Source organism: Podarcis pityusensis (assembly GCF_964106645.2).
Source record: "Podarcis pityusensis genome assembly, chromosome: 4".
Classification (NCBI taxonomy): Eukaryota; Metazoa; Chordata; class Lepidosauria; order Squamata; family Lacertidae; genus Podarcis; species Podarcis pityusensis.
In genome coordinates, this window is record NC_138027.1 from 38,883,996 (window position 1) to 38,910,993 (window position 26,998).

The 26,998-nt window shown below is 41.0% G+C and overlaps 1 protein-coding gene across 4 annotated transcripts in view; it reads left to right on the forward strand.

The window, feature by feature from the left end:
• The first annotated feature begins 11,055 nt into the window (after positions 1–11,055).
• The window catches only part of EPHA3 (EPH receptor A3), a 205,277-nt gene continuing 189,334 nt past the window's right edge, over positions 11,056–26,998 (forward strand). For all 4 annotated transcript variants that reach the window (XM_081002658.1, XM_081002659.1, XM_081002660.1 and 1 more), the window contains exon 1: positions 11,056–11,279. In XM_081002658.1, the coding sequence (XP_080858784.1) occupies positions 11,183–11,279 (97 nt within the window). In that variant the 5' untranslated portion in view covers positions 11,056–11,182. The remainder of the gene's footprint in view (positions 11,280–26,998) is intronic.

Sequence of the window (26,998 nt, forward strand, 5' to 3'; positions counted from 1 at the left end):
TGCACTTCTCCTTCCTCTCCTTCCACATTTCTGAGAGCAGCAGCAGATATAGGGCAGTGCAGGAAGTTTCCTCACACAGAGTGCCATGCCAAGAGGGCACAAAGTAGTAATAGCAGTAGTAGCAGTAGCAGCAGTAGTAGTAGTAGTAGTAGTAGTAGTAGTACAGTGGTACCTCGGGTTACATGGTTTATAACAAATTCTGCTCCCTTCCAAAACAAGTACACTGCAAACTATGGTTTCTGAAACTTGTTAAACTAGCCAGCATTTGTTATAAATCAGGATTCCTGGATACAGGTAACGTGACAAGCTGAGGTCCAGGGAAAATGAAACTGTGCTATAAAAATCAGGCAAAGAGTTTGCAATTGTTGGTGCTCCATGGAATATGGAGAAGGAGAAAGTTCCAAGAAAACTAATGGTTTTGATATCTTATACAGCAATCTTAGAACTAAGAGTAAAGGAATGCCAAAGAGATATTATGAATGACAGAATTTTACAAATTCCTTAAAAATACTTTTTTTTCCAAGGATGGCTAATAGAATATTGGAAGGCCCAAAATAAATCCATGCTTGTTGAAGCTCCAGAGAAGAGTTAAATATGCATGATGGACTCATTATTGAAAAATGACCAGACCTATGGAAAGAAATACAGAACATCATCCATGTGAGTCTTCTGGGAATTGAGCTATGTTAAGAGAATGCTTGAGAGGCTATTTATTGGCCAGGCATATGTGCTCAAACTGAAGTCTAGGTACAGCTACGTACCAGATGTCAAACTTTCAGAAACAAGGTCTTTTTAGTTTTTGTGTTGCCTCATGATTTTTTTGCAGAATGAAGTGGCATTATGTTTTGTACCACAAACTATTATTACATCAAAGGACAGAGTGACAGGGATACTCGTTAGATAAGGACTAATATTTTATTCAGAAAAGAAAGATGCAGTTATTGCATGGAGAGCAGTTCTGGGAAATACCAGCAGAGAACTGAAAATTAGAGAAGCAGCCATGGGTCACATCATGCTGAAGTTGTTTATTTATGCGCCTCCTGCTCTATATGGAATAATAAAAGACAAAAATGTGGAAATTCAGCTCCTCTTTGCAGAACACATGCATTGTACGAAGGTTCTAGCTTCTAAACCTACGATGCCTTGTTTTAAAAATGGCTATCAGGCAACAAGACTGAGATAGACCTCAATTTGAACCTCCAGATACTTTTTTCACCAGTGAAACCAGCATCATTTCTCTTACGTGAATATGAAGTTACTCTATACTGAAGCAAAGCATTGGTCCATCTGGCCCAATGCTGTCTATTAAGACTGGAGGAAACTCTCCAAGATCTCAAGAAGTGTTCTACCACTGAGTTATGCACCCTGTCCTTCTCAGATTATATTGATTATTCAACATTGCATGCTAGAATGGCTTTACATTTTATTCTCTTTAACACTGTCAAAATCTGCCAATGGCATGCAGAACAAAGCCCCTGCGACTTTTTAGTAAGAGATGACCACAGCTCAGTGCTTCCACTAGGAAGCAACAAGCAAAGCTACTTGTTGTTATTAGCTATCTGCAGCCAATTGTATACATTTTTTAAAAAAATCTCTTCCTGTTTTGTATTAGTACACTGACATTTTGGCAGCATAATACTATACTGTAATAATAATAGTGTATGTTTGTGTATTTCTTGTTTTTTTAAAAAAAATCAGTTACTTTTTTTTCCAAAAGTTCTCCACTTCCCCTTATGTTTTGATCCAACCTTTGCTAACCCTCCAGCTATTTTAGACTACAGCTCTCATCACCTCCTGCCAGGCATTTTTGCAAACACAAATAAAAACAAAAAAACTATGGCAGGGTCCAGTTTATACGACTGTGGTGCTGGGCAAGAAGTGGGGAGGGGTACACATTTACTCCATAATTTTCCCCCAGTAAAGGGTGAGGAATATTTCAATATCTCTCCAAATGTACCACAACTCTGTTCTGAATTGCCCTCATGTAGATAATTTTAACACCCACTCACCCCCTCACACACGAAAGCAAAGATCACCACAGCCAATCACAAACAAACAACCACACCATAGGCCAACCCCAACCTCTCTCACCACCAAAGAAACACAAATGAACAGCAGGGAACCGGCACGAGCAACGCTGAGACGAAATCCTACATACATTAAGCAAAATAGAAATATCGCCACCTGACCCCCCCCATCTCCCCCCCCCCCACTAATGTCTCAACAAATGAAACTGATTTGTAAAAATTTTACATGGAAAAAATACGAGAGACATTACACATACTTCTGTAAAACAAGAAAATATTTAATAAAAAACAAAACAAAAAAATTAAAGAGACAGGAGGACCTTCATAATCTCATCTTCATTTGAATTGCCCTCATCCACACTTCCACTTGTCCCATACCTAGACATCACAGATCCCAGAAGTTTTCTGCTGGACTTGCACTTTCTAGGCAAGCGGTTTTCTCCCTTCCCTGGCAAAACCTGCTCTTTAGCTCTAAATTGGTTCAAATGAAAGTCCTTGGAAAACCTGAATTGCTGTTTGCTCCAATTGAGTGCTAAAGAATGTGTTCCCCTGGGGGAAAGCAGCAGGACGAGAGGAAATGTGGAAATGCCCTTAGTTCCACCCCTAAGCAGGCACCATACCTGGTCTTCCTTTCCCTTCAGGCCATTGTGTTTCAACATTTGCTGTATAGTCAAAAGGAGCTAGTGATGCAAATATTCCTTAATGCTCGCTCCTGGAAACCAAAGGGCCAAAAAGCACGTCAAAGTGTGTGCTGAGCAGATCAATGGTATGTTCACGAAATTGTTGAGCTATTCTCAATGGACTCAGCTTGGAACTCAACTCATTTAAATGGTACTCGTGAACTGACACTACTGTTCTGTCTCGATTGGAACAGTGTTACTCTTTTTGTAACTGGGTGATTGTGTTCTGCTCTTGTAATTAGGGTTGGGGGAGAAATTTGGTTTTCTTTGCATTTCAGTGAGAAGTTACCTGTTTAGCACTTCTTGAAAAAATAGATGGACTGAAATTTCTACTATCTTAGAAATTTGCACTTCTCTGAATTTTGCAGTGGAGTTCTCAAAACACCTATGCAAATATGCATTTATCGGGGGGTGGCGGCATAAAAATACCCGTGGAAGTGAAAATAATATATTAAAAATGTTTGCAAAAATGTGTGTATTTAGTCAACACTGCAAACAGAGATGCACTTATTAGCAGAAATTTGCAGTAAAATGCTGGTGAATTTTCACAAGGATTTAAAAATAATCACAATAATCACAAACCACTGCAGAAATGTGGCAGACTGGACTGAAGACTGGAAAGATGAGAAACAAAGATGACAGACTTGTTCTTCTGTACTTCTAACCTGCCCAGAAACCTTGTGGTGAAAGGCAGGTAAGAAATCTTACTAAGAAGTACAAATAAGTAAATAATATATGGTTGTTTCATTGTGTTCTGGATCCGGTAGAAATAAACCCTCTCACTCACACTCTGAGCATGTCAGTCCACCCCAAGGTGACAATAAGGTAATGATCAACATGCATGGTGCTCTACAGAGAGCAAAAGGACAGGTCCCTGCCTTAAGGAGATTTCAGTCTGCAATTTGACTCCAGTTAAGTTACTGTAGAGCATGGGACCCAGGTCATTGTACTAAGACGTCATAGAGAAAGGTGCTGTTGAACTTCATAAAGAGAGAATTCCATCAGTTACATTTCCCTGCAAGCACCCTTTCTGAATTAAAAATGAATCCTGAGCTTTTTAATTAGAAAAAGAAAAAGGAAAGAAAAAAGTGCCATTTACAGAGATTTTAAATCTTGACTATTGGAGTCTTACTATATGTGGTGCAATTAATTAAAAGTGCAAATCAAGCTCTGTAGACATTAAAAAGCCTTTTTGGAATCAGACTGCAACTTTGAGCCCCCAGGGACAGAATGATTGATCACTTCTGTAGTTACTTTTAATAATCCCGTAATATTTTTCATCACATAGAAAGTTGCTTTCCTATTTTGTATTCAAGCATGTTGTCGCAGCACTCCGACCGTGTGTTCAGAATTTTCGATCTCGCACTCCCAGAAAGGTGGTGTCACTTTCTGTTTTAAGGGAAGAAAAATGTGCAATATAAAGTTTGCGTTTAGTAAGGATTTTAATCTCAGATATATTAAAAATATATATAAAAGTGCAGCATTGGCAGAATACCATAAATCATAGTTACATGTTTCTCCGGAACGGTTTTATGGAAGTTGGAGTGGATAGATTGCATTATCCTGTAATGCAGAATGTCAATAATGCCTGTTCCTATTCTTCAGAGGCACCTTTACAGTAGAAGCAAATTATTCTTATTGAAGTAAATAATGCACACAAAACTGCCTTTATACATGCTACAGTATGATGGAGAGAAAGCACACACAAACTCAAATTCTTTTTTATTTCTGGCTATCTGGAAAAAAAATGAATTTTCCTTAAGTTGCCTATTTCCTGTGCTTGTCCACAAAATTACCAACTCTTCTTTCAATACGGCATATCTCACACTTTGGGAAACATTGCATTTATATTTCCTTCTGGCAATATTCTTTCAGCATCATTTAAGAGAATCTTTACAGTAGGCAAATGTACAGTTAGAGACATGTTGGTTGAACTATTGCTGTTGAAATAAGTTGACATGAAGGTAGAAAAAAGGATGTGTATTTAAAGTGGCAAAATGCACAGCAAAAAGTTTTTCCAACAATAAATGGAAAACAAAACAACACACAACTTCCATTTTGGTTCTATAAGAAACAAACTAGTTTTGCGTTGTTTTCAGAATCCTTGAGTCCATGATGAGCTATGTATGCTACCTATCCACTCCAACTTCCAAAAGAAACATGTGATCAGGCATGACATCCTGCTCATGTTGCACATGTATGTGTGAGTGTAAAATATCTGAGGTTAAAATCACATATGATGAAGCTGAATGCTTGTGAATGTAGTGAATTGTTTGAAATTTAGAATTACTTTGCATTCAATCTGAGTTGAGGCACTATTGCTTAAGCAGCTTATATTGGATCCAATTATGAAGTCCCATGAGCTTTGGATGCTTCTCATGTCAAACTCAAGGAGAGAATGAGGAAAAAATAATATTCTGAAAATACATTCCTCCCACATGCAGCTGTTTTATTTTTTGCTAAGTTTACTACGACCTTGATAGGCAGAACTTTAAGCAGGTGTAACTGGGGGGAAAGTATTCACAACCTGAATCCATTGTGACTTGAGACAGTGATTTTAGGCAACTATCCTATTAGGGGGATAGGAGAGCTGGGGGGGAAATCACATCTGGCAACCAATGCATCCTTTTGGTTTCAGATAGTACATGAGTAGACGAATCTAAAAAGCCCGGGACACAAATTTTCACGGCTCTCTAGCAGCTATAGTGGCTCATTTGCCAGAAATAATGTATTTAGTGTTAACTCTGGAAGTGTATACTTGATTCTGACCAAACTAAGCCTCCTGATGTATCTTGTGCTCTAGGAGGCTTAGTACTCATGTACTATCTGAAATCAAAGGGGCGCATTAGTTGCCAGATGTGAAATATATTGACATTATTTTCGGCTCTCTTACCCCGCTACGTAGAGTAGCAAAAGGTGGGCAGATACTAATAGGAATAGTTTCTGTTAATATCACTGCATGTGTGTGGTGAAATATATTTTTAGTGGGAGGTATATCTGGTAGCTATAAAATGGATCCCTTTCCATCTCACCAGTTGCCTCATAAAACTGAAAATTGCTTCACCCCCACCCTGCCACCAATTCTGTCTATGTAGGTAAGCTCTATGGCTATTTGTAAGTTTCTCTCCCACACGCACACATGTACACAGTGCTTGCCGATGAAGAGTATAAAGCTAATAATAATAATAATTTTTTAAAAAGCGATAAAACATCAAACATTAAAACTTCCCTAAGCAGGGCTGCCTTCAGATGTCTTCTAAAAGTTAGAGAGTTGTTTATTTCCTTGACATCTGAGGGGAGGGTGTTCCACAGGGCGGGTGCCACTACCGAGAAGGCCTCTGCCTGGTCACTCATAACTTCAGTGAGGTTGCGTTCAGTGACATTCATATTTTGATTCAGACCAGGGATGGCAGAGGCTGTGACCTCCCAGGTGTGCTTGGATTCCAGCTCCCATCAGTCTAAGCCAGGGCGCCCAAAGGACAGGGATGTTGAGAGCAGTAGTTCCTCATCATTTGGAGGGTCACCAATTGCCCTGCCTTTATTCAGGCCTATGAAGATTTAAGCATACAGTCAGTGACGGGTGCCCACATTCTTGGCTGCTCCAAATCTACAGCCAGCCCTGATGGGCTAAGAGGCTGGCAATGTGCCTGCACAGTGCTGCCCAGCGAAAGAAGTTTGATCCCTTATTATTTCCCTTTCTCACTTCCCTCAAGCTGGCAGACGTGTAGAAGAGCCCTAATGGATCCCAGCAGGCCTGGCATTTATCTTCCCTGCAGCAGCCCTCAGAATGACTTCATTTGAAGCCTATACGACTAGATAAATGGAGCAGAGGATTTAAGACATAGCCCTTTAATGAATTCTATTAAAAACATGCTTTCTGAGTGGAAAGTATGAGAGGGTGATCAGCTCTACATAACAAGAGCCTGGTGCCAACGGAATCACGGCCAAGCGAGCGAGGAAGATGAGGGCTGAATATGCGAGCCTCGTTTGCATATAGGGCATCTCGGAGGGACCATAAGAACTTCCTGGGATGTGAAGTATTATCTTAAGCTTCCAAATTGACAAATTCCCGAAGCATAAAGGGCTACAATTGCCTCTCTGTGGCAAAGGGAACGTGACTGACAAACTCTGCAATACCTCTGCCAAGGAGTTACTTGAGTTTTGATAGCATTGCTTCTGGTCGCAATTGTGTGAGCGCGAGCTGGGAAAAGAGCAGTAACCCAGTATTATCAGATTGTGAATGGCCTGCAATGTTAAAGGGAGAGGCCCGGGTTTTTCCGTGAATTATGTCATCTTTTATAGCAAGGCTCCCTCGGGAACTGCTAAAGCCGCATGTGTGTATGGGGCAGCGGGGGGGGGGGGGATGGAGAGACAGAAAGAGATGGTTCTTTTGTGATTTATTGGCAGGTACTTGGCGGGAGGCTGTTTTATCATCCTTATTTTTATACCCAGCGTCACAGAATGAATCCCCACAGTGAGGCAACGAGAGGCTGAATGCTGTGTTGCTGAAGGGACTTCTTGTGTGATTTGCTGGCTCTGAATGGGTATTATTGTCTATGTAAGGGCCAGTCAAATTCACACAACCTTGAATGTGGGCTCCAGTGCCAGCTGCACAGGAGGATAGCATGGGCTCTGATATTTTTAATAGTTGTTTATTTTCATTTATTTTCATTACATTTTTAATATATATATTTAAAATACCACTTAATACCACAGTTTTAAAGTGCATAGGATTGAATCATGAAAGCAAGAGGAAAGTCTCACTTAGGGCACTTTTCAACTGTTGTTATTTTCAGGTGGGATTCGGTCACATACTAGCAAATGCAGTTTGCACAATTAAAAGCGATTTTGGCGCTTTTGCACAACAAACTCGCATTCCCAAAAGATTGGGCTTTTTGCAGTAAGGAAAGTGATAAGGAAAGCCCCAAACTAATAAGATCAAACGGTTGTTAAAATAGCCAATGTTGTCTGAACTGCCTGCAAGCAGATCAGGATGAATGCTCAATTCCAAGGTCATCTGGAAGCTCCTTAAAATGCTTGCTGAAATAATAAAGCATCAGATGTTAAACAGGAAGTTTAACTAGGAGGAACAGTGGTCAGGGATGATGGGAACTGTAGCCTAGAAACAGCTGGAGACCGAAGTTTGGGAAACCCTGTCCTAGCCTAAACCTCCAATCGTGACACCATATTGGTTCTAACATGGGAAGCTGGAGTCTAGCAACATCTAGAGGCCACAATTTACCCAACTCTGATGTGCAGTCATGTGGGATGTGTAAAAGACTAAAATGATCTGCAGGAAATCTATGACTGGATCTCTTGATGTCTTGTTCTTCTGGAAAGAGCAGCTGTCTCAGTTTGAGTTAATTTCCTCTGCTTGTGTCTGGCACAGGCCCACAGTTTGGGGATTAATGCTCCCAACCGCTGCTGATTCTCCCAAGGCAAATGGCTCTGGCTTCACTCCCATTGCCCATGGGCTGAGGAAGAACATACAAGCACATCACAAGTTTCAGGGGTGGTGGTCTAGTGATGCTAAACTCTGGATTTTCCCCATTGCGGCCAATCGCTCCACTGGAGTTTTTATAAGCTTTGCAGATGGCACAGTAGAATATCAGCTTGAATATTTTGTATGGAATGAAGAAGTCAGCATGACCACCAGCAGCCCCATCCTATGCCCCACATGTTTCCTCCAGAGTAAATCCCACTTAATTCAACATAACTTTCTAATCACTGAACACAAGGTTGTGGTCTTAACTCCACTGATAAACCCCTCCTCTCCCCATGAGCTTAATCTACGTTACAGCCTACAGTCAGGATTAGGAGAGGGGGGACTCTAATGAGATGACAAACCACTGCTTCTTTGCCTCCACCTAAATTGTGCCATCATGGTGCTTTGGGTAGTTTGATAGTAAAACGAAGTGTTTTATGCTATGAACCGCCCTGAGATATTCAGATGAAGGGTGGTATACAAATTTAATAAATAAATAAAACAATTAAACCGTGACACCTCCCCCCCAAAAAAACCCTACACCACCGCTCCATAATTTCCCTCTATAGTGAAGTAATTTTGACGATTTTTTTCTCCATTTAGCATGACACAATCCATGTGGGGTTGGGTTTTCTGCGGGGGCGGGGGCGCAGCAGCTGAAAAACCAAAACCACACCCTTATTGAGGGTCCAAGGAGGGATCTGGACTCTCCCTATGCTCAGAGGCACTCTCTTCCACGGTCGTCTGGTGAGTCAAGCATTGCACGTAAGCCTCGAGCCTGAAGTTTGCCCCTTCCCGGAGCTTGAGCTGACGCCCACCCTATCGCACGTAGACACCCGATTTCCAGAAGAGATCCTACAAACCTAGAGTGCAGCCTCTGTAACTAAAAGCCTCGCGAATAGTTTTTTTACTGCGTCCGATTCGGAAACCAGCATCCTTCCTACAGCATCACAAGGGGGAGGTGGGGCGAAGCAGCTGTGTGGGCTAACGTCTAGTCACGCAGAATGGGAAACGGCGGGGAGTGTCTGATGCCACGAGCGCTAAGAAAGAAGCAGGGGGAGAGGGGAGGATCCCCGCAGGAGGGTGGCTGACTGGCGGGGGGGGGGGAGCGAACGACTGCTTGTGAGTAAATAAGGCATGCCTGATCGATTTTCGACTTTCACTGATGCTTTGATGCTGCCCCTTCCCTAAGCGGATGAAACGCCTGGATTTTGCACCGCGACAGCTTTTGCTACCACGTGCAGCTGGAGCGAAAACAACGCACCCGCGCAACCAAAATAGAAAAATAAGAAAAATAAAAATCTAGGCTTGTTGCGAACAGTTTGCTGGGGCCTGGGACTGTGCCAAAGGACACCTTCGGCTAGGCGCTTTTGATTTCTTCAACACGCTATTGTCCAAACAGGAATAAACATAGCAAGATCCTCGCCCCCCGCCTCCGCCAATCTGCGAAACAACTCTTTCTCTGAGCATTGCCACTTATTGGGCGCGGGCGGGTGGGTGGCTGGGTGGAGAGTAGCAACCGCTCCCCACTCGCTCCGCTGGGCAGCCTGGAAAGAAATCGAGGGCAGCTCCTTACGACTGCGCGCAATTTAAGCCCATTGCCCCCACCCCCCCCTCGCCGCTGCCTAGGAATTCCCTCTAGGGTGGGAGTGGATCCATGCAGCCCACCCCACCGGGACTGCCAGTTCATAACGGTATTGCTGGCGCTTGATGCCTTCAGCGGCTTAGCATCTCTGAGTCTCTACCTGTTCCTTCGCCTCTCCCACTCTCCCTTGGGAGGGGAAAGCGGTGCCACAGAGTGGGGCGCTTCCAGAGGAAGGTAACAGACCTTCCAAGGGAGCAGCCCTGGCGGGAGCGGGGTCGCTGCAGCCGCCTCCCATCCCGGGCTTCCCACCTGTCCTCCGCTTGGCTGAGCGCAGGTGAGCGAGGACGCGGGCCAGGTTGCTTCTCTTGCCGGGGGCCACGCCCCATATAGAGAGCCGGACGGGGTGCGGGTGTCCCGCGTCCTTTTCACATCTGGGGAGTTGGAGGAGCCTCTGCCTTCTGTTCTTTGCACATCCCCACCCCTAAATAAGAGAAGGAGGCTCCAGGGCCTCGGAGGTGGGAGGGGGTCCTGGCTTATGAGGGGTTGCTCTCTCCCTCCGCTTCTTTCAAGCTTCTGCCGCGGGATCGGAGGGGGGGCTCTACTTTTTGATGGCTTGATCAAAAGAGCCGCTCGCTTTCCCCTACTAAGGAAAGAGAGCGCCTTAAGCGCGCTTAAAATGGAAAATAAATAAATGCGAGCAAGCAAGGCTGGGCAGACTCCAGACTTCTTGGATCTACTTCTTCCTTTTTTGCAACCCCGCCCCCCCAAAAAAAACACCAAAAAAAAAGAGAAACCAAATAAGAACCAGGCTCAAAAAGGCACAGTGTTAGCATGAAAGAACAAGGGTGCCTCTGAGCATATCCCGAGCCTAGGGATTCCTTGTTTTCCAATATACCAGAACCAAGCCGGTGCGTTTGGCGCCCTTCTCTTTCATTTCCGCAGCCCCACTGAACTGAGGAAAGACGTTTCGCCGTTGCTCTCGCTAACTTGCAGATCTACCGGCAGATCCGGCGTGCCTCTGAGCCGAGCTGCCTTGGGCTCCTGCACGCCACCTACTTTCTTCTGGAGATTGCTCCTCCTCCTCTCCATCTCCACCTCCACCTCCTCCTCCTCCTCGGTCCCTTCCTCGATCCGCGCAGAAAAGACCCTTTCCGTGACTCCCTCCCTCGTGCTCTTTTTTTCTTCTTTGTGCGCGCGCGCGCAAGGCGTGCGCTAGGACCCGTCGGGCCTCCCGGCGAGGCTCCGTCCGCCCGGGCCAGCTCGGCAGACTCCTCCTTATCTCCAGTGTCAAACTTGACATCAGCCTGCGAGCGGAGCATGGTAACTTCTCCTGCGATCGGAGCGCTCACATCAGTGGCATGCTTCAGGGAGATATGCAGCTCGCGCTGCCCTCTGCACCAGCAACATGGATTGTCACGGCGCCCTCCTCCTCCTCCTGCTGCTGCTCCTCGGATCTGCTCTCCGCTGCTGGGCGGATCTGAGCCTCCATCCCACCAACGAAGGTAAGCCGGGCAGGGCGCATCCTCGAGGGGAGCCGTGGGGGAGTGTCTGAACTTCCCTGGATCCCGCTGCTGGAAACCTGGTCCATGGCTCTCTTGGTCTTTCCCCCCAGGGCAGCAGGTTCACCTTCGGCATTTATTTATTTATTTATTTTCCACAGCCTTTTGGGGGATAGGACCCCCCAATATATTGGAAGCCTCTCTGTGGATAAGGACGCCAGGGCGCATTGCTGGCCACGACGGACGCGCATTGGCGAGGCAAAGTTAGAAGGGGCTGTCGCTGGCGGACGGTGGTTGGGGTGTGTGAGATGGTGACACCCACCTCCCCGGGAGTGACAGTGACCTGGCGCTAGACTGCAGGTGGAGGCAGGATCCCTGCATCTAGCAGCAGCTGTCAGGAGACTGGCGGCTTGATTGTCTGTCACAAAGTGGCGAAGGTCCTACTTTGGGTCCGGCTTATGATGAGCAGGGCGTGTGAGCCGGATTATTAGCATAAAAGGGATGCCAGGAAAAGTCGGACGGGGAAGCCCCTTGCGCTTGCCTGCCTTCACACCTTGTGGGGAGGGGATGCTTTTTTGCATTGTTCTAACTGTTTTGTGGCTAAGACAGACGCCAAGGAGAAAGAAAATAAGTGCATCTGGAAATGTACAGTATATCTATAAAGGACAATGCTTGTGAAGCCGTGTTGAATTTGCCTTGGCTTCTTATTTGATTCAGTAGCTGCCTTGATGGTTCCATGTGTATCAACTGATGGAAGCAAGTTAAACAGTGCAATCTTGTGTTGTGTCTACTTGGAAGTAAGCTCCCTTGAATTTAATTGGACTTTCTCCTAGGCAAAAGTGTTCCTAGGATTTGCAGTTTTAGGGGCTCATTAATATACCTTATTGTGACACACAATTGTGGGGGCGGGAATTGATGGTGGCCCACTTCCTTAAAATAAATGTTTGTTATTAAAACATACCTCCATTTTAAAGCCATGGGTTAATTGCATTTGTTTGCATCGCAAACTTTAGGTATAATAGATTTCTAGCACTCCTGAAAGTCACCTGTGTTTCATAAGTAGCACCATGTACAAATATTTCTGGATAAACTTAAATCTATTTCATGATAAAACATTTGTTGAGTCAGAAACCAATTTTCAATCATTTTGTTTAGCAAGCAAGAATATTTAATTCACTGAACAAATAATGCTGCTGATATTTTTGGATTTGGAAAGGGGGAAACAGTAATGCTGAGTTTTGTTTTTTTACTGGCTATGGGAAATAGATTTAGAAGATGTAGCTGATTTTTACATCAAAGAAATGAAATGGTTCAGTATAGCCTGTTCTAAATAAAAAATAAATCACCTCCTTCACAAATGCATATTCATTACTGGGTTGGGTGTTTTTTTTAAATAGTTGGTACATCATAGAATAGCAGAATAATTAGTAGAACATGTGTTACTGATAAGAAAGCGGTGGTATTAATCTTGTTGTTATACTCCTTTTTTGGCTAATAAAGCATGAGTATCAATGGAGGCTAGTTTGGAGTGGCGTGCAGCTCTCAGCAGTTGAACTCATTGATAATGTGCACAGTCCTGTTGTTATGCAGTCAGTAGAGCAGTGAAGCTGCTAGCGCATTGGCTGGCAAAGTACACTGTGTATTAAGACAGTGCAGCTGAGGCACCAAGAGCTGTTATTTGAACGCTCATGTCTTACAATGTTGTGTGTTATCTTCTATACATTTATTTGGAAGCCTGTGCTGTCCGTAGAAGATGCTGTTTAAACTTCATCACCCAAAGTGGTGCTTATTTTATTTATTTATTTTTTTAAAATCCTACAAAGTTATTGCTGTATTATAATCCGGCTCACACGCCCTGCTCATCACAAGCCGGACCCAAATAGTTGCTTATAATGTTTAATTTTTATTGTAAATCGCTTACTGGCTTCAGCTAACCAACTTGGAAGTAACACCGTTTTAGATTGATCAACAATTTATTGTAATTGTAACTTTGTAACAGAAACTTAGAAACTGGAAAGGAAAAACTGGAAGAAGAAATAATAATGAATTGTGTTGCTGTTTGAACATACAAAGTTTCCCTGAGCGTTTCTAAAAACAAAATTGCTTTTAAAGAATGAACTTTTAAAGGCCACTTCTGTAATTCTAAAATACTGTTTCATTTAAGAATCCAGTGTTTCAGAAAGTGTTCATTTCAGAGTGTATACATCTGTCACTCTTGAAAGGGATGGTTTAAAAACTACACTGAAGTTGCATTCCTGTGTCCACTTACTTGGGAGTAAATGCCATTGAACATAGTGGAGCTTACTTTTGAGCAATGTACAGGATTGCCCTGTTAATGACTAAGTTAACCCATCATATCCCTTCACCCACTGAAACCACATTGCAGAATCTTCAGGAAAAAATAAAATGTATTTGATGAAGTTGTCTAAATTGTCAGAAGCAGTCCAAAAATACTCTGTTTCGAGTCTCTGATACGTTTTACTCCCAGCTTATATAGCACAAACAGAGCAAAGTTGTTGTTGGTTTTTTGTTTTCTTTTAATGTGCTGGATAAAACATACTATGAATTGAGAAGCTTATTTCACCTCATAGAAAATAACAAAGACATTTCTATAGCAGCAGGGATTTTGGTATTTTTTTGGCTTGCGTTTAGACTTTTAAAGTAATACTTTCAATTATTTTATTTTTTTTTGGCCCATTTTAAATGCTTCAATATTTTACACAGAAATAAGTTATTTGCCATTTTATATCCAGCATGAAAGGGCTAGCGTAGGTTGCATCTATAGCTTTGTGCTCACTCGGACTTACTGTATACAGCGGGTCCCAGGCACTTGATATGTCTTCACTGAAATGCCAATTAAGTAGAAAGGTGACGAAACAGGTAATTTTTTTCTAAGCAAATTTCTTCAAAAAAATAAACCATAGAGTTGGTTATAGAGTTGTGTGTGTGTGTTTCTGGAGTGATGCACACCTTTAAGAAATCTCAGTTGGATATAAAAATATAATATATATATATATATATATATATATATATATATATATTTAATAGAAGAGTTGTAAAGTGTGAGCCATCTATTCAGTAACAGGAAAATGTCAGGAAGAATTAGCATCTGAATAATGAATGGATTTTGCTCCATGCTGAGATTTAAATAGATTTTTTTTAATATGCCCTGAAATCTCAGCCTGAAAGTGTGCTCTTAGAATTTTCATAAGGCACCACTTTATCTCTTTGAGGTGGAGATTTTAATTTTAATTTTTAACAAAGACTCCACTTTCTTGTTGAACTTCTTCTGGAACTATTCTTGTAGAATCAAGAACCTATGGAGTGATATAATTCTGCAATTTAATAGTTTTTTTTCTAATCCATTTCTGTAATGATACTATTTGCCCTAGGGTACCAGCAGCCTTAATTTAACTATTTTATAACCCACAACAGTTAACACTTGACCTAGGTCATTAACAGGATTATCAGCAAATTTGTTTAAGCTTTTACTGACAACCTGAATTGCTTCAATAATATTTTGACTGTGCAGACAGGAAACTTCTTTTAACCTCTCAAATCTCACATAAAGAATTTCTTATGAACACAACTACCCCAAAGACACCAAGATTGTACATCTGTTCATGGTTACCAATAGGCTCCATTTTGGTAAACAGCTAGAACTATTTCAGACTCTCTGTTTACAGTGTGTTGAGTTTTTCCTTAAATGCCTTCGTCATTTCTTCTTGCCGTATCAGAACATTTGTTCAGTGGTTAAACTACAACTTTTTCCCATAAACATTATCTTGGTGTTTATAAATAAGAATGTAGTTTTTAGTGATGTCAGCAGCTGTGGCATTTTCAAGCAGATCGCTCATAGAAATACTGGTCTGCCTATCTAACTTCCCCACATCTAAACCCAGAGGGTGATGGAAGACATCATTCCCTGATTTAAAGGGAGCCTTAATAAGTTAAGTTCAGAATTCGTGTTTTAAGTTCTGTTTTTTTATATGTTCCAGTAATATATATTTTTAAAAAACGAAACAAACCCTTTGTCATGGCAAAGGGATTTTAACAGAACATTAACTTTATTTTAGAACGAAACAGTTTTCAATAAATGCCAAATATTTATTTAAGGTACAGTCCTCTTGGATGTTTTTCTGCACAAGGCTCATAGAAGTGAATGGGAGCAACACAAGTGTGCATTAATGATCTTACATGCTTGTTAGTGTTCAGATCAGTGTCCATTCATTTCAAGGGGACTTTGCACAAGGGATTTTTCCAGTACATTGCTTGCCCTTACACTTCTATCTCACAAGATGCTTCAGGCTTGGAGCTGGGTAAAATATAATTTAAAAAAAAAACACCAGAGAAGATAAAACCAAAAGAGAAAAAAAGAATCACATAAATAACAGGCCAAATATCCATGAGGACTCAGCATGATTAAAATTCCAACTGGAGCGCCATCTACTCACTCGCCCTCCAAAACCCGCTGACGCCAGTTTAACCCCAGCCATTAAATTCTCCAGAATAAAATGGGCTTACGATGACTCAAGGAGAAGTTAGGTGTGGTGACATGACAAAACCTGACTTACACAATCCCTGATGTGTTTAGAGTTTAGTTACCTCACGTTTAAAAACAGGGATTCCAAGTGTGTGTGTGTGTGTGTGCGCAGCAATTGCTTTAAAATAAAAACAAATTATCAGAATCTTAAGGTGGAATTGAAAGGGGAAATAAAGATGAGGTTTAAAGGGCTGGTTTTCATGCAGCTGCCTTTCATTCAGAGCTGCTCTGTTTTAACCCCTGCTTATGTAGTCAAAACAAGTAAACCAGAATGCTCTATAACTTGCATCGTGGCATTTGTAAAACTCCATGGTCGTAGAACAAAAATGCTGTATAGAGTCTTTATTCTGATTGCAAGACCTCACTGATACATTTTAATGATCTACATTTTTTTTGGTCATTTGGTGTTTAATATTTTCCAACCTAAGACTGATTCATTGACTTAATTTTACAATCCTGCAGAATGACATTTTTTAAAAGTTTGGAACATATGTTAAATATTAAAGAAACCAAAACGTAAGATTCTGACGATAACTTTGTTTCAGGTCGATTGCAGTGTGTTTCTATTCAGGGAGAAAAGATAATGAGAGAATCGAGGGTGCATGTTTCAACTTTTCAAGTATGCAACTTCAGAAACTGATCAGTTTTTAATGATAGGAAGCTTCCTCTTCCACACACGCAAAAAGGGAAATTAAAAACACGTGCAAAAAGTAGGCTGCCATTTGAACAAACAAACAAACAAAAACCCTACGACTGGCAAAACTGAATGTTATCTTTGCACTTGTATTAGACATAAATGTTGGGATTTTTAAATTTTTTTCAAATGCTCTCCCAGGATAATACAGTGTGGGAAGAGTATTGCTTCTGTCTTGCATACTTGCTTCCAACCCTGAAACTTTTCTTCATGGAAAATTGCATAACCATTCTTGTTTGGTGTAATCGGCCTTGGATGAAAGGTTTAGCAGTTCAGATACAGGTGTTTCTCCTTCATTTTTCTGTCAGCAGTCTGGACTCGATCACCAGCGAGGGTCACTGCAGAGCTGTTAGCAAATGTAAGAGGCAAGGCAGGCAAAGTTTCAAAAAAGTTCAGACTCCTGTTCGCCAGCCAGGCACTCCTTAGGTTCCGCAGCCTGATGGTGTATTTATATAACAGCCCGTCCTTTGATTTTGTTTAGCTTTTTTCTGTTTATAATGAAGACCCGATATGAGCCGAAAGTGTATCAGAGTGGGGGGAGAGAGGGGGAGAGAGAGAGAAAGTTGAACAAGTAGGTAACAAAATCATTTTAATAGAAAGTTCTAAAATTCCCAAGTACTTGGTCCGTTCAATTAAAAAACTCTAAAACATGGTACAATGCTGTATATATTTAGTCCACAGTATGTCCTGGTGTAATTAATGGGGCTTACTCCCAGGAAAACTATAATAATAATATAATAATAAATTTTATTTGCGGTCTTGCTTCCCCTTTTCTGTCATTTGAGAATTTAGACCACACTATTTCACTAAAACTTTATACTCTGGTGTAGTTGCATTCACAGTAATGCTGATCTAGAGTTGATTTACCACTGAAGTAACGGGACTGACTTTTTAAAGCACAGTCCTAGCCATGTCTACTTGGAAGTAAGTGCTATTGAATTCAGTGGAGTTTATTTCTGGGTAAAGTAGGGTTAGGATTGTAGATTTTGTAAAATTAGGGTGTTAGTGTACAAGAGGCATTATTATTATTATTATTATTATTATTATTATTATTATTAATTTCTGAGGCACATGCCCTGATCCTAAGCATCCTTTTAGCTCCAAGTATCATTGTTATATCATACCTTTTATAAGTGCAGACTTATTTTCATGGGATGTTTTCATAGATTGCTTATAGCTGAAATTTATAATTGCCAGCTTCTGTGATCAAAATGTGCTTGAAACCGAGATCAGGACATTGCAGGGTAGAAAATGCTCCACTGAAAAGGAGACCTAAACTATTTCCTTTGTTATACTTAAGTAGAAACTTTATAAGGGTAGTGCACAAGAGGGGTGGGACGAATAATGATTCTGTTACATGAATGTGCTAGAATATGTACGTTATTCAATGGAGATTACATTTATTTATTTGCATTACGTAATAAGTTTTAAACCGGAAACAATTCGGTTAGCATTAATTTATTTCTGTTGATTTGGAATGGGAGAGATTTTAGCACATGCTTAACTGTCCCACTTAAATCAGGGTTGCGTTAAAACTGCCATACTTTGGCCGGATGAACTCCCCATTATGTTTCCCAAATATTATGTTGTAAAGATGTGAATAGAGTAAAATGAAAAAGACCATAAATATGAATTTATGGGTAGATTTTAATGTGGCCCTGGTTTAATTAAAGACTGATAGCCCTGAAATCCTATTGACTGAAATCCGCAAGCATTTAGGAGTTCTTGTATTTCAGCTTGCTTGTGAAATTGGCCAGTTGTGGATTGGGTGGTTAAAAGAAATTAAGATATAGAAATAAAGATAGTCGTGCTTGAAAGGAATCGTTGAGAGAGTGACAAAAGAAGAAAGGCCTAGCCTGCCAGGGTCTTGCTTAGGATTAATGAAAGCACACCAAATTAATTGTTTAACATGGGGAGACATTATGCAGGCTGCTGCACTATAAGGGGAAACTTTTAGGCAACTTTTCTCTCTTTTTTTGTAAACTACTGTATATCCTGCTGTTATGGGCAGAGTGAGGAAGAAAATCCCATTAATCTGGTGGAAAAAAATATTGGGGAAAAGAATAAAAGCACACCACACAAACAGTGATGGAGATATACAAGCAGCTCAACTGTGAAATAAAGGGGTTTTACAGAATAAGGTTCTATTCGGTTAGCTCATGTGATATTCTAAGTAACTTATTGGTTTAGATTTTAAAAATCAAGTTTCTTATAACGGTAATTTTTTTTGGGGGGGGGAGGTGGGTTCTGTTTTAAGATATGAACGTGTATAATTAAAAAAAAATGTTATTCAATTAGCTTTAGTGAAAGTGAGGTAATCCCCCCCCCACTGTAGTTGTTTAAAGGGGTGTGTGTGTGTGTGTGTGTGTGTGTGTGTCTGCACTTCCCGTAATATTCTAAGGAACCAAAAATGTAAAGAGTCCAACAATTATTATTTTTTTGAAAGTCTTAATGGCCTTTGTACTTTTCAGTCTTTGCAATCGTAGGCTTTGCAGCTGTGAGCCGTGACACACAGAGGTAAAAAGTTTTGCCACCCCATCTAAGTAATAATATTTATTTAATATTGCAGCTTTGACATCTCTGCAATTTAAATAGTTTCATAGAAACATTTTTGGTGACTGAAGTCAGGATCTTACCCTGTGCTCGTAGTTCCCCAATAAAATAGTTAAAGGGAATTTTGGGTAACTGAACTGAAGTGTTAGATGAAATAATATTTTGGGGACATTGTGGAAAAGATAAATATGTGGAGTTACGATCTCCACAGCAGCTTTTTATTTTTTTGTCTTTCTTTCATACTATCTTCAAGTTGACAACTCCATGTACATCTCCACTTCCTCTCTCTTGAGTTTTTCTTTCAGCTTAGTTTTCTCAGGCCTTACTCCTCAGTATATTTTTGGTTTGAGCTGAGCCGCAACAGGGTTTTGCATAAATGTTTTCTATCGTTAAAAAAACACAAAATATTCAACCATGGTTTGGTTTTGTGCTTCCTGATTTTATACTAAATTCACTGCAATCTTCTTCATACGCTGTCTTGCCACTTTTATTTCACAAGCATTTTGTTTTTAAAAAATATTTTGCATTTATAGATCTTTGTAATCTTCCTCCTCTGTTCCAAGCATATTAAAAAGTAAAATCTTCCTTTTTAATTTGAGACCTTTTTTTCCCACATAGTGAAACTTTAAAAACTTTCTGCCCTTTAGTTTATTAGTATTTTAAAGATTTAGCTACCATTGCAGCTTTTGCCTCTATCCTTTTTAAAAAAAGAACAACAAACAAACCATCCCATCTACATATTAATGTATGGAATCTGTGGTGGAATTATTGTTTTCGAGAGCATTGTTTAGGCGACATTTGTTTTTATTTTTGTTTGTTCTTACGATGTGTCTATACTTGGTTATGAAATGAACAGACCCACTGGAACCAATGGCTAGCTTGTGTCCCATTGATTTCCATGGGTCTACTCTAAACAGGAGTAAGGCCTGAGCCAACTGCCTGCGTACGTGCTTTACACTTTAGCCTTTGTGTGGCTTGCTCTGGCGGGCTATTGTATATTCACCCAAATGATAATGTTTCCCACTCTGGTTTGCATGGAAATCAGCAGTGTGGATTGCGCCGTCCTCCTTGGTCCCACGCCAGCCCCTGTCCACTGGGCGCCTACGCTGAAACATTCCACAGGTGATAGGATTGGATGTGCTGAACAATGTGTCCAGCCAGAACCACCTGCAAGTGTTTCATGAGCTGCATGGGTGAAGGACTCAGTCAGGAAACAACCACCTTGGGACACCAGAGTTTCCTTTAGGGTGTGATTGACTTAGGGAGGAAATGAAATAGGGCAGAGAACACCTGCTCACCATTGGAGGGAAATCAACGAATTTGCTGTGGGACCTATTGCTCACATACTGTTTTTGGATTCTCAGGGAGTGGAGGAGGCATGTTCTGAAGTATGATGAATCCGTCTTGGGACAACAAGGGGCTGGAGGCGATGGATGACTTGCAGAGCTGTGGCGAACTGGGCGGGGAAGTCTGCGATAGCCAACATTAATGTTTATCTTATCGTACTTGGTCTGTTTCACATGAGGAGACTGACAGAGAATGTGTATAAAATTTTGCTTGGAAAGGCAGAAAATTAAACTGGGGCAAATCAGTTTCTTTTCTTTTTTTAAAAAAATTGCGAACAGCAAAGCACACATGTTCTGAATTAATTACCTCCATAAATTCAGTCCAACAATAAAATAGCTTCTTGGTGACATCAGCAAGTTGGAAAATAAAACCGGATCTAGGATTAGCATCCTGTTTTCCTCAACATGACATTTAATGGAGATTTCTGGTTCTATCAACATATTGCTTCCTCTCCCTGTGTTCACACTGAAATATTTAGCCACTTGTCCTTTTAATTAGTTATGCATGAATTAATGCTTTGGGGCCAAGCAGAAATGTTCTTTTTATTTGTTCATCTTTTAATCTAGTTTTGAGTTAAATGTTGGACCAGGCCTAAAATTGGTAGCTTGTGGTCTTGAGCTAGGATAACTTTTCACAGTTATATGTGATTGGCATAAAATTATATTAAAAGCTTGATATTATGCACCATCTGTATTGTCTCCAGAGTAGAATCCTCTGGGTACTATGGGTCTACTTCCGAGTAAGTGACCAGTGCAAGGCTTTGTGCAGTCTTTAACGTGTCAGGCAAGTTAAACTTGCATTAAAAACTTTCATTCCCCTGCAATACATCATCTGTTGTTACTGGATATTATGAGTCACTTCTGTGTCATTTGATTGTTAGACCATAAGCAGTTACTAAAGTGATTGAATTTTTTTTTTTTTAAGGGTGTTTGGAACTGATGTCATTGAACCAATTTCTAGAAGAGTATTTGCATTCGTTTGTTGTAGCAACACAGAGTATTGTGATCCCTTAAAAGAAGTAACAGATTTATTATGGGTTAAGCTTTTCTGGACCAGAGTCCACTCCATTGGATGAAGAAAGCTTCCTATGGCCATCTGGATATTTAAGACTGCCATGTTCAGCAATGGAGCCTTAAGAAGACTTGTGATCCTTCAGCTTCTTAGGCTTCCATTCTCTCCCTACATTGCTTTGGCATTATTAAGTTTCAATTCCTGGGATAGGGAACCCCTAGCCCTCCAGATTTTTTTAGACTCCTGCTTCTATGAGCCCAGCTAGTATGGCCAGTGATCAGATGATGGGAGTTTTAGTCCAACAACATCCAGAAGGCCATGGATTCCACATCCGGGACATATTCCATCAGCCTGTGGAAGCCCCAAGTCAGAGGTTTCCAGCCTTTTTGGGTCCATGGCTCCCTTGACCAACTTCATCCTTCCGCAGCACCCCAGTGGGGCTCAGGAGCCCAGTTATGTCAACCTTGCCTACAGAGACAGGAGCCCCTCACTGATTTTTTAACACTCTCCCTTGCGGAGTGTTCCCTCAGCCTCCTCTCCTCTCCCCTCTCCTTGGGAGTCCTCCGGGCAGCCACTGAGCCTGGTCTCTGAGCTGCCCCCCCCCAAGAGAGATGACTCCTCACACTGCCCCACTGGGGCCTGGGAAGCATCCCCAGGCCAGCTCCAGAGCCACCATTCTCCTGGGGAGCTTGTAGCCACACAAGCCTTGGAGAGCCAGAGACACGAGAGGACATCAGAGGAGGGAGGGAAGGAAGGAGGCCAGTGTTGCCCATGGCACCCCTGACCATCATATAAGGCACCCCAGGGTGCCATTGCACACTGGTTGGAAACCACTGTCATAAGCTATGACAACTTGGCCCCCAACAGTTACTTTATAAGTGGTCCACATTGGATATGCTGAGTGTTCAGAACTTGAGATCAATATCTTGCAGAAAGAATGCTTGAATGTGTAAGAGTGATCAGAGAACTTCTCGTGGATGTAGTCCCATTCCAAGAATTCTGGGGTTCACTTCTTATGTCCTGAAAAAGGATTTGCATGGAGGAGGACTCTGCCCTGTGAACTTTAGGATCGGATGCAAATTGCAGTCATGTTTCCAGTGAAGTTGCCTTCCTCAGGATGGTAATGCTGGTATTTAAATACCCGGGGCGGGGGGGGGGGAGGGGAGAGAGAAGGGAATCTGAACTGGCAGAAAACAGGAGAGCATCTTGTTCTGCTATTTGAATTGCTAGCCTATACTTAACAGGACAGTGTAGTTCTGCAACGAAGTCAGAGGCAATCAAGTACAAAAGTAAAAAGTTAGAAACTATTAATGTTTTTTTCAAGAGCCATTGAGTGTCCCAGACTGCAACCCTATACTCTGTTTCCTAGAAGTAAGTCCCAATGAATCCAGTGGGGCTTACTTCTGAGTAATTATGTAGAATGCCTCTGTTAACTACTTTTGAAGTCAGGGTAGCTAAAATCATTCATTTGGAAGGTTTGTTGCTTCAGATACACATCTATGATGTTAACTGGGTACTGAAAGAAGAATCATCAATTTGTGATGTCTGACTGAATAGCCTTTAAATTTACATATACCGTATATGTATACATAATACACATTTTTATAAGTCAGAAAGCTGTTAAATTTTAAGCCACATTGTACCCTACAAGTCTTTTCCAACCTTACACCAGATCGGTAAATAAATAACTTCAAACACTAACTCATGCAAACATTTAAACTGAGTCTTTTCTTACAAGGGGAAAAAAAATGATGTGTTTATTTTGAAAGTAAGTAGTTAACATTGACATGTTTCTTTTCACAGCAGATAAGCTGAATTTGGAAATCCTGCCATTTTGCTGCTTATGTGTGTAAACCATTTGTGGGAGCAGTTTTTTTTCCCCTTTAGCTGCTGACGTATCTGATCATGAGAGACACAAGAAGGCAGCGCAGGCCCTTTGTGATGTATCTATTACTGGGCTGTACCATTATAGTTGAAATGCTTTTCAGTGCTCCTCTAAATAAAACTCTGCAAGCTATGTACAAAATGGGGGGGGGGGAGTGTGATTTTGACTGATTTTTTTTTTTTTTAAAATATGCCTAATTTCTACCCAGAGTAGATAGACCCTTTGAAATTAATTTACCATGTACATTGGTTTTGCTAGGTTTACACTGCATATGCCTATCACTGGACACACCTCATTTATTTATTTATTTATTTATTTATTTATTTATTTTCAATGCAGAATCATAACAAAAATTACAAACATTGAATCCAAAATAATACTATACAAACAAACAAAACGGAACATACAAAAAAAAAAAAGCAGAAAAGCAAAAGCAAAAAAAAAGCAAAGGAAACAAAACAAAACTAAAAAAACCCGAAAAAGCACACATCTACAGAAAAAAACCATATCATTACTTACATTTACACATATTGACTTCCTTCCTTTGTTCTAAGACCTCAAAAAATTTACTCTTACTATATTGTTGTGTCTGGTTAGATTATTTCCATCTTTGTACTTTTTTTTTTTACACCATTTTTTTTTCCTTTAACCCTGTAAAGCATCATTCATTACATACCAATATACTTACTCCAGAACAATGTTTTTTCATATACTCTTTAGCACAACCCCATTCTTCTAATAATTTCTGGTCCGATTGTCCCCTTATGAATGCTGTGAGTCTTGCCAGATTTATGTATTCACAAAATTTAATTTGCCAATCTTTCACTGATGGAATTTTCCTCCCTCCTGGACACACCTCTTGGGTGTTTTATAAAGAATTTAATCCCCCACCTGAAATCATACAGTACATGTGAGGTAACATGAAGTGGGGCTTTTAAAAAACAATTGCAGTCATCAATGAAATCCATCTTAATTCAGAAGCTTCATAAGTCATATATTTGGTGATGAGAACTCATGTTGGCACTGGTAGAGGATTTGACAAAGTATTTTTTTAAAAAAATATTCATTTAGCTTTGGCAATTTGGCATGACTGTTATTGTTATTAAAACGTATTGATACCAACACAGAACCTTTGAGATTGGATATGTCTGTATAGATACAAAAATACATTTCCCAAAAGAAAGCAGTAACATTGGGTTCTGGTGTGTAAAGTTGCCTTTAGGTGCCTCACTTCTGCTACGTAGGCTGGTTGAAAAAATGCAACTATCTCCTTTACTGAAGTCTCTGGCATGAAATGCATTCCCGCTTGACTTTCTTTGGGGTTGAGGCTGGTCTTGGGATTGAACCGTGGCTAGGCAAATGTTCACCTCCCCCCTCCGTTAATTAAAGTGTTTGAAAGCAGTGCCGGATTTCTGGATTTCAGGTTTGCCAAGAAATTATCCTGACTTTGATGAAGCAGAGCCATGAAAATATTTTCTCATAAATGGGAGAAGAGGGGGAAAGAGTTGTGGGAGAGCAGGTGAAGTGTTGAAATAAAGGCAACAGGTGTGGTGGGGAAATTTCACTGAAACTCTTCATTCTTTCTGCAGTTAGTGTTCCAGCGGATTCTGCTGTTCCAGCAGCTGGTGCCTTATATCTTAGTGAGGAAGGAGATTGCTCCTATCTAGCTGTTTGGAAATAAGATTGTGCAGTTTGGTGGAGAAGGAGTCCGTGCTTTGCTGAACTGAGAGCAGCCAGATCCAGCCATGTGGTGTCAAGGCCTAATACACTCATGTAAATTTTAGCAGCAGGGATTTCTTTTTCCTTCACATCTCAATGTAGGCATTCTATGTTCTGTTACTAGCAAATGTGGCTACTTCTCCCCACCCCCTTTACTTTGCCATGATCACATTTAAAAATAAAATAAAAAATAAGGAGCAGCTCACCCTTGGAGTGCCTGAATTAAGGAACATCTGTTAACGCTATAGAGACTTAGAAGGAAAAGACACTCATGTTTAATGGGACCGGGGTGTTTCTGAGTAAGAGGTGGCTCTTAGGGAAAAAGGACCATCTGGCAACGCTACTGCAAGGCAATGCAACATTGGTAGTGAAAATGATGACTTGCTTACATTTCTGGCATGCTTATCTCATTTTGTGTGAACCAGCGCTGCAGCAGGACTTTCTGCTTTGTTGTTGTGCACTCACATTCTCAATGATGTCCGCCCAGTTTTGCAAGGCTATATTAGTGTATGGAGATTCCACTATCCAGGTTCTATTCACCAGTTGCGTCTCCTGAGGAGAAAGGCAATGGGTTCATTGAGTTGAAGCTGTTCCTCCTGCACGAGGGGACTAGGGAGGGAGGGAAGGAGTAAGGCCTTGGAACTATATCAGCCTCTAACAGATGCGGGTCAGCTATTTTCATAGGCAATGCACTGCAGTAAGTTTGTTTGAACTGTTCTCCTTGTGGATTTGATGTTAGCCTGTGGGATAGTTCATTAAAAGGAACAATAGCTGATATAGGAGGCTGGTAGGCATGTGCTTTCTGGATCAGGAAATGAGGCATGACAAGTGAGTTTCAAAGATGCCCAAAAGGAAGACAAGAAGTGCATGGGTTAACCCTTTTGCAAATATGTGTAACTTGTTATGCTAATTGACTGTTGTCTTTTCCTCTGCTCAATAGGCAGTTAATAATTAATAGATATTAGGGCTTATGAATAAAATAGAATAGAATCATATAAGTTGAAGGGACCATGAGGGTCATCTAGTCCAACCCCCGCCATGCAGGAATCTTTTGCCCAACGTGGGTCTCCAAAGCTGTAACCCTGAGATTAAGAGTCTCGTGTTCTACCAACTGATATTAACAAAAAAACAACAACAACAGGGACAGTAAATAAAAATAATAATTGTCACCAATGTAACAGATCAGAGTGGCATGTGTGAAGCAAAGTCAGTTTTGCACAACATGTTGATATTGCATGCAGCGAAAGGCATTTCTGTAAAGCAAAATGTCTCAGTTTAATCAGGTCATTGCAATTCCCTGATGGCAGCTTTGGATTTGAACACAAATTATAGCTGAGTTCATAAGTACTTCTTAACTTTGTTATATAATGACCTTAGACTGTGTTCACACTACATTTACTGTGTACTCGGTGCATTTACTGTACTGGGCTTTGAATCCATGTTCACATGATGTTATCCAAAATGCATAGGTATCCTGTACTTAAAATTAAATATCATTGTTTGATGTGTTGTTTTTCAAACTAGCTTCACACTGATTGGAAGTCCTTAAACCATTCCTAATTCATCTCCAGCCAAAGTGTGAATACCTTTGTGCAGGGCTAAAGACATCCCTGCCCATCAATGTCCCTTGGCAGAAATGAATCTGACTCTAATGAAGCCATGCTGATGTGAACAACTAGAAAGGGGCTGCGAGCTGTGAAATGCACTGAAAAAGCAGCAACTTCACTGTGCTCTAATGTGGTAATGTGAATACTACCTTATCAGATTACTTGGTTTCTTTTGGGTATGTGTGTGCCCCATCACATTATTTTATGTCCTCTGCAAGCGGCCATTTAAAAGACTCCTGAATTAAAACTATATTCCATTTGCATTCTTACATATCCCAAACAATAAGGAATATGTCGCGAGAAATCGGGTCCTCCCTTAAAGAGGGCACATATTGTGGTGAGACCTGGAAAACTGACACCCTG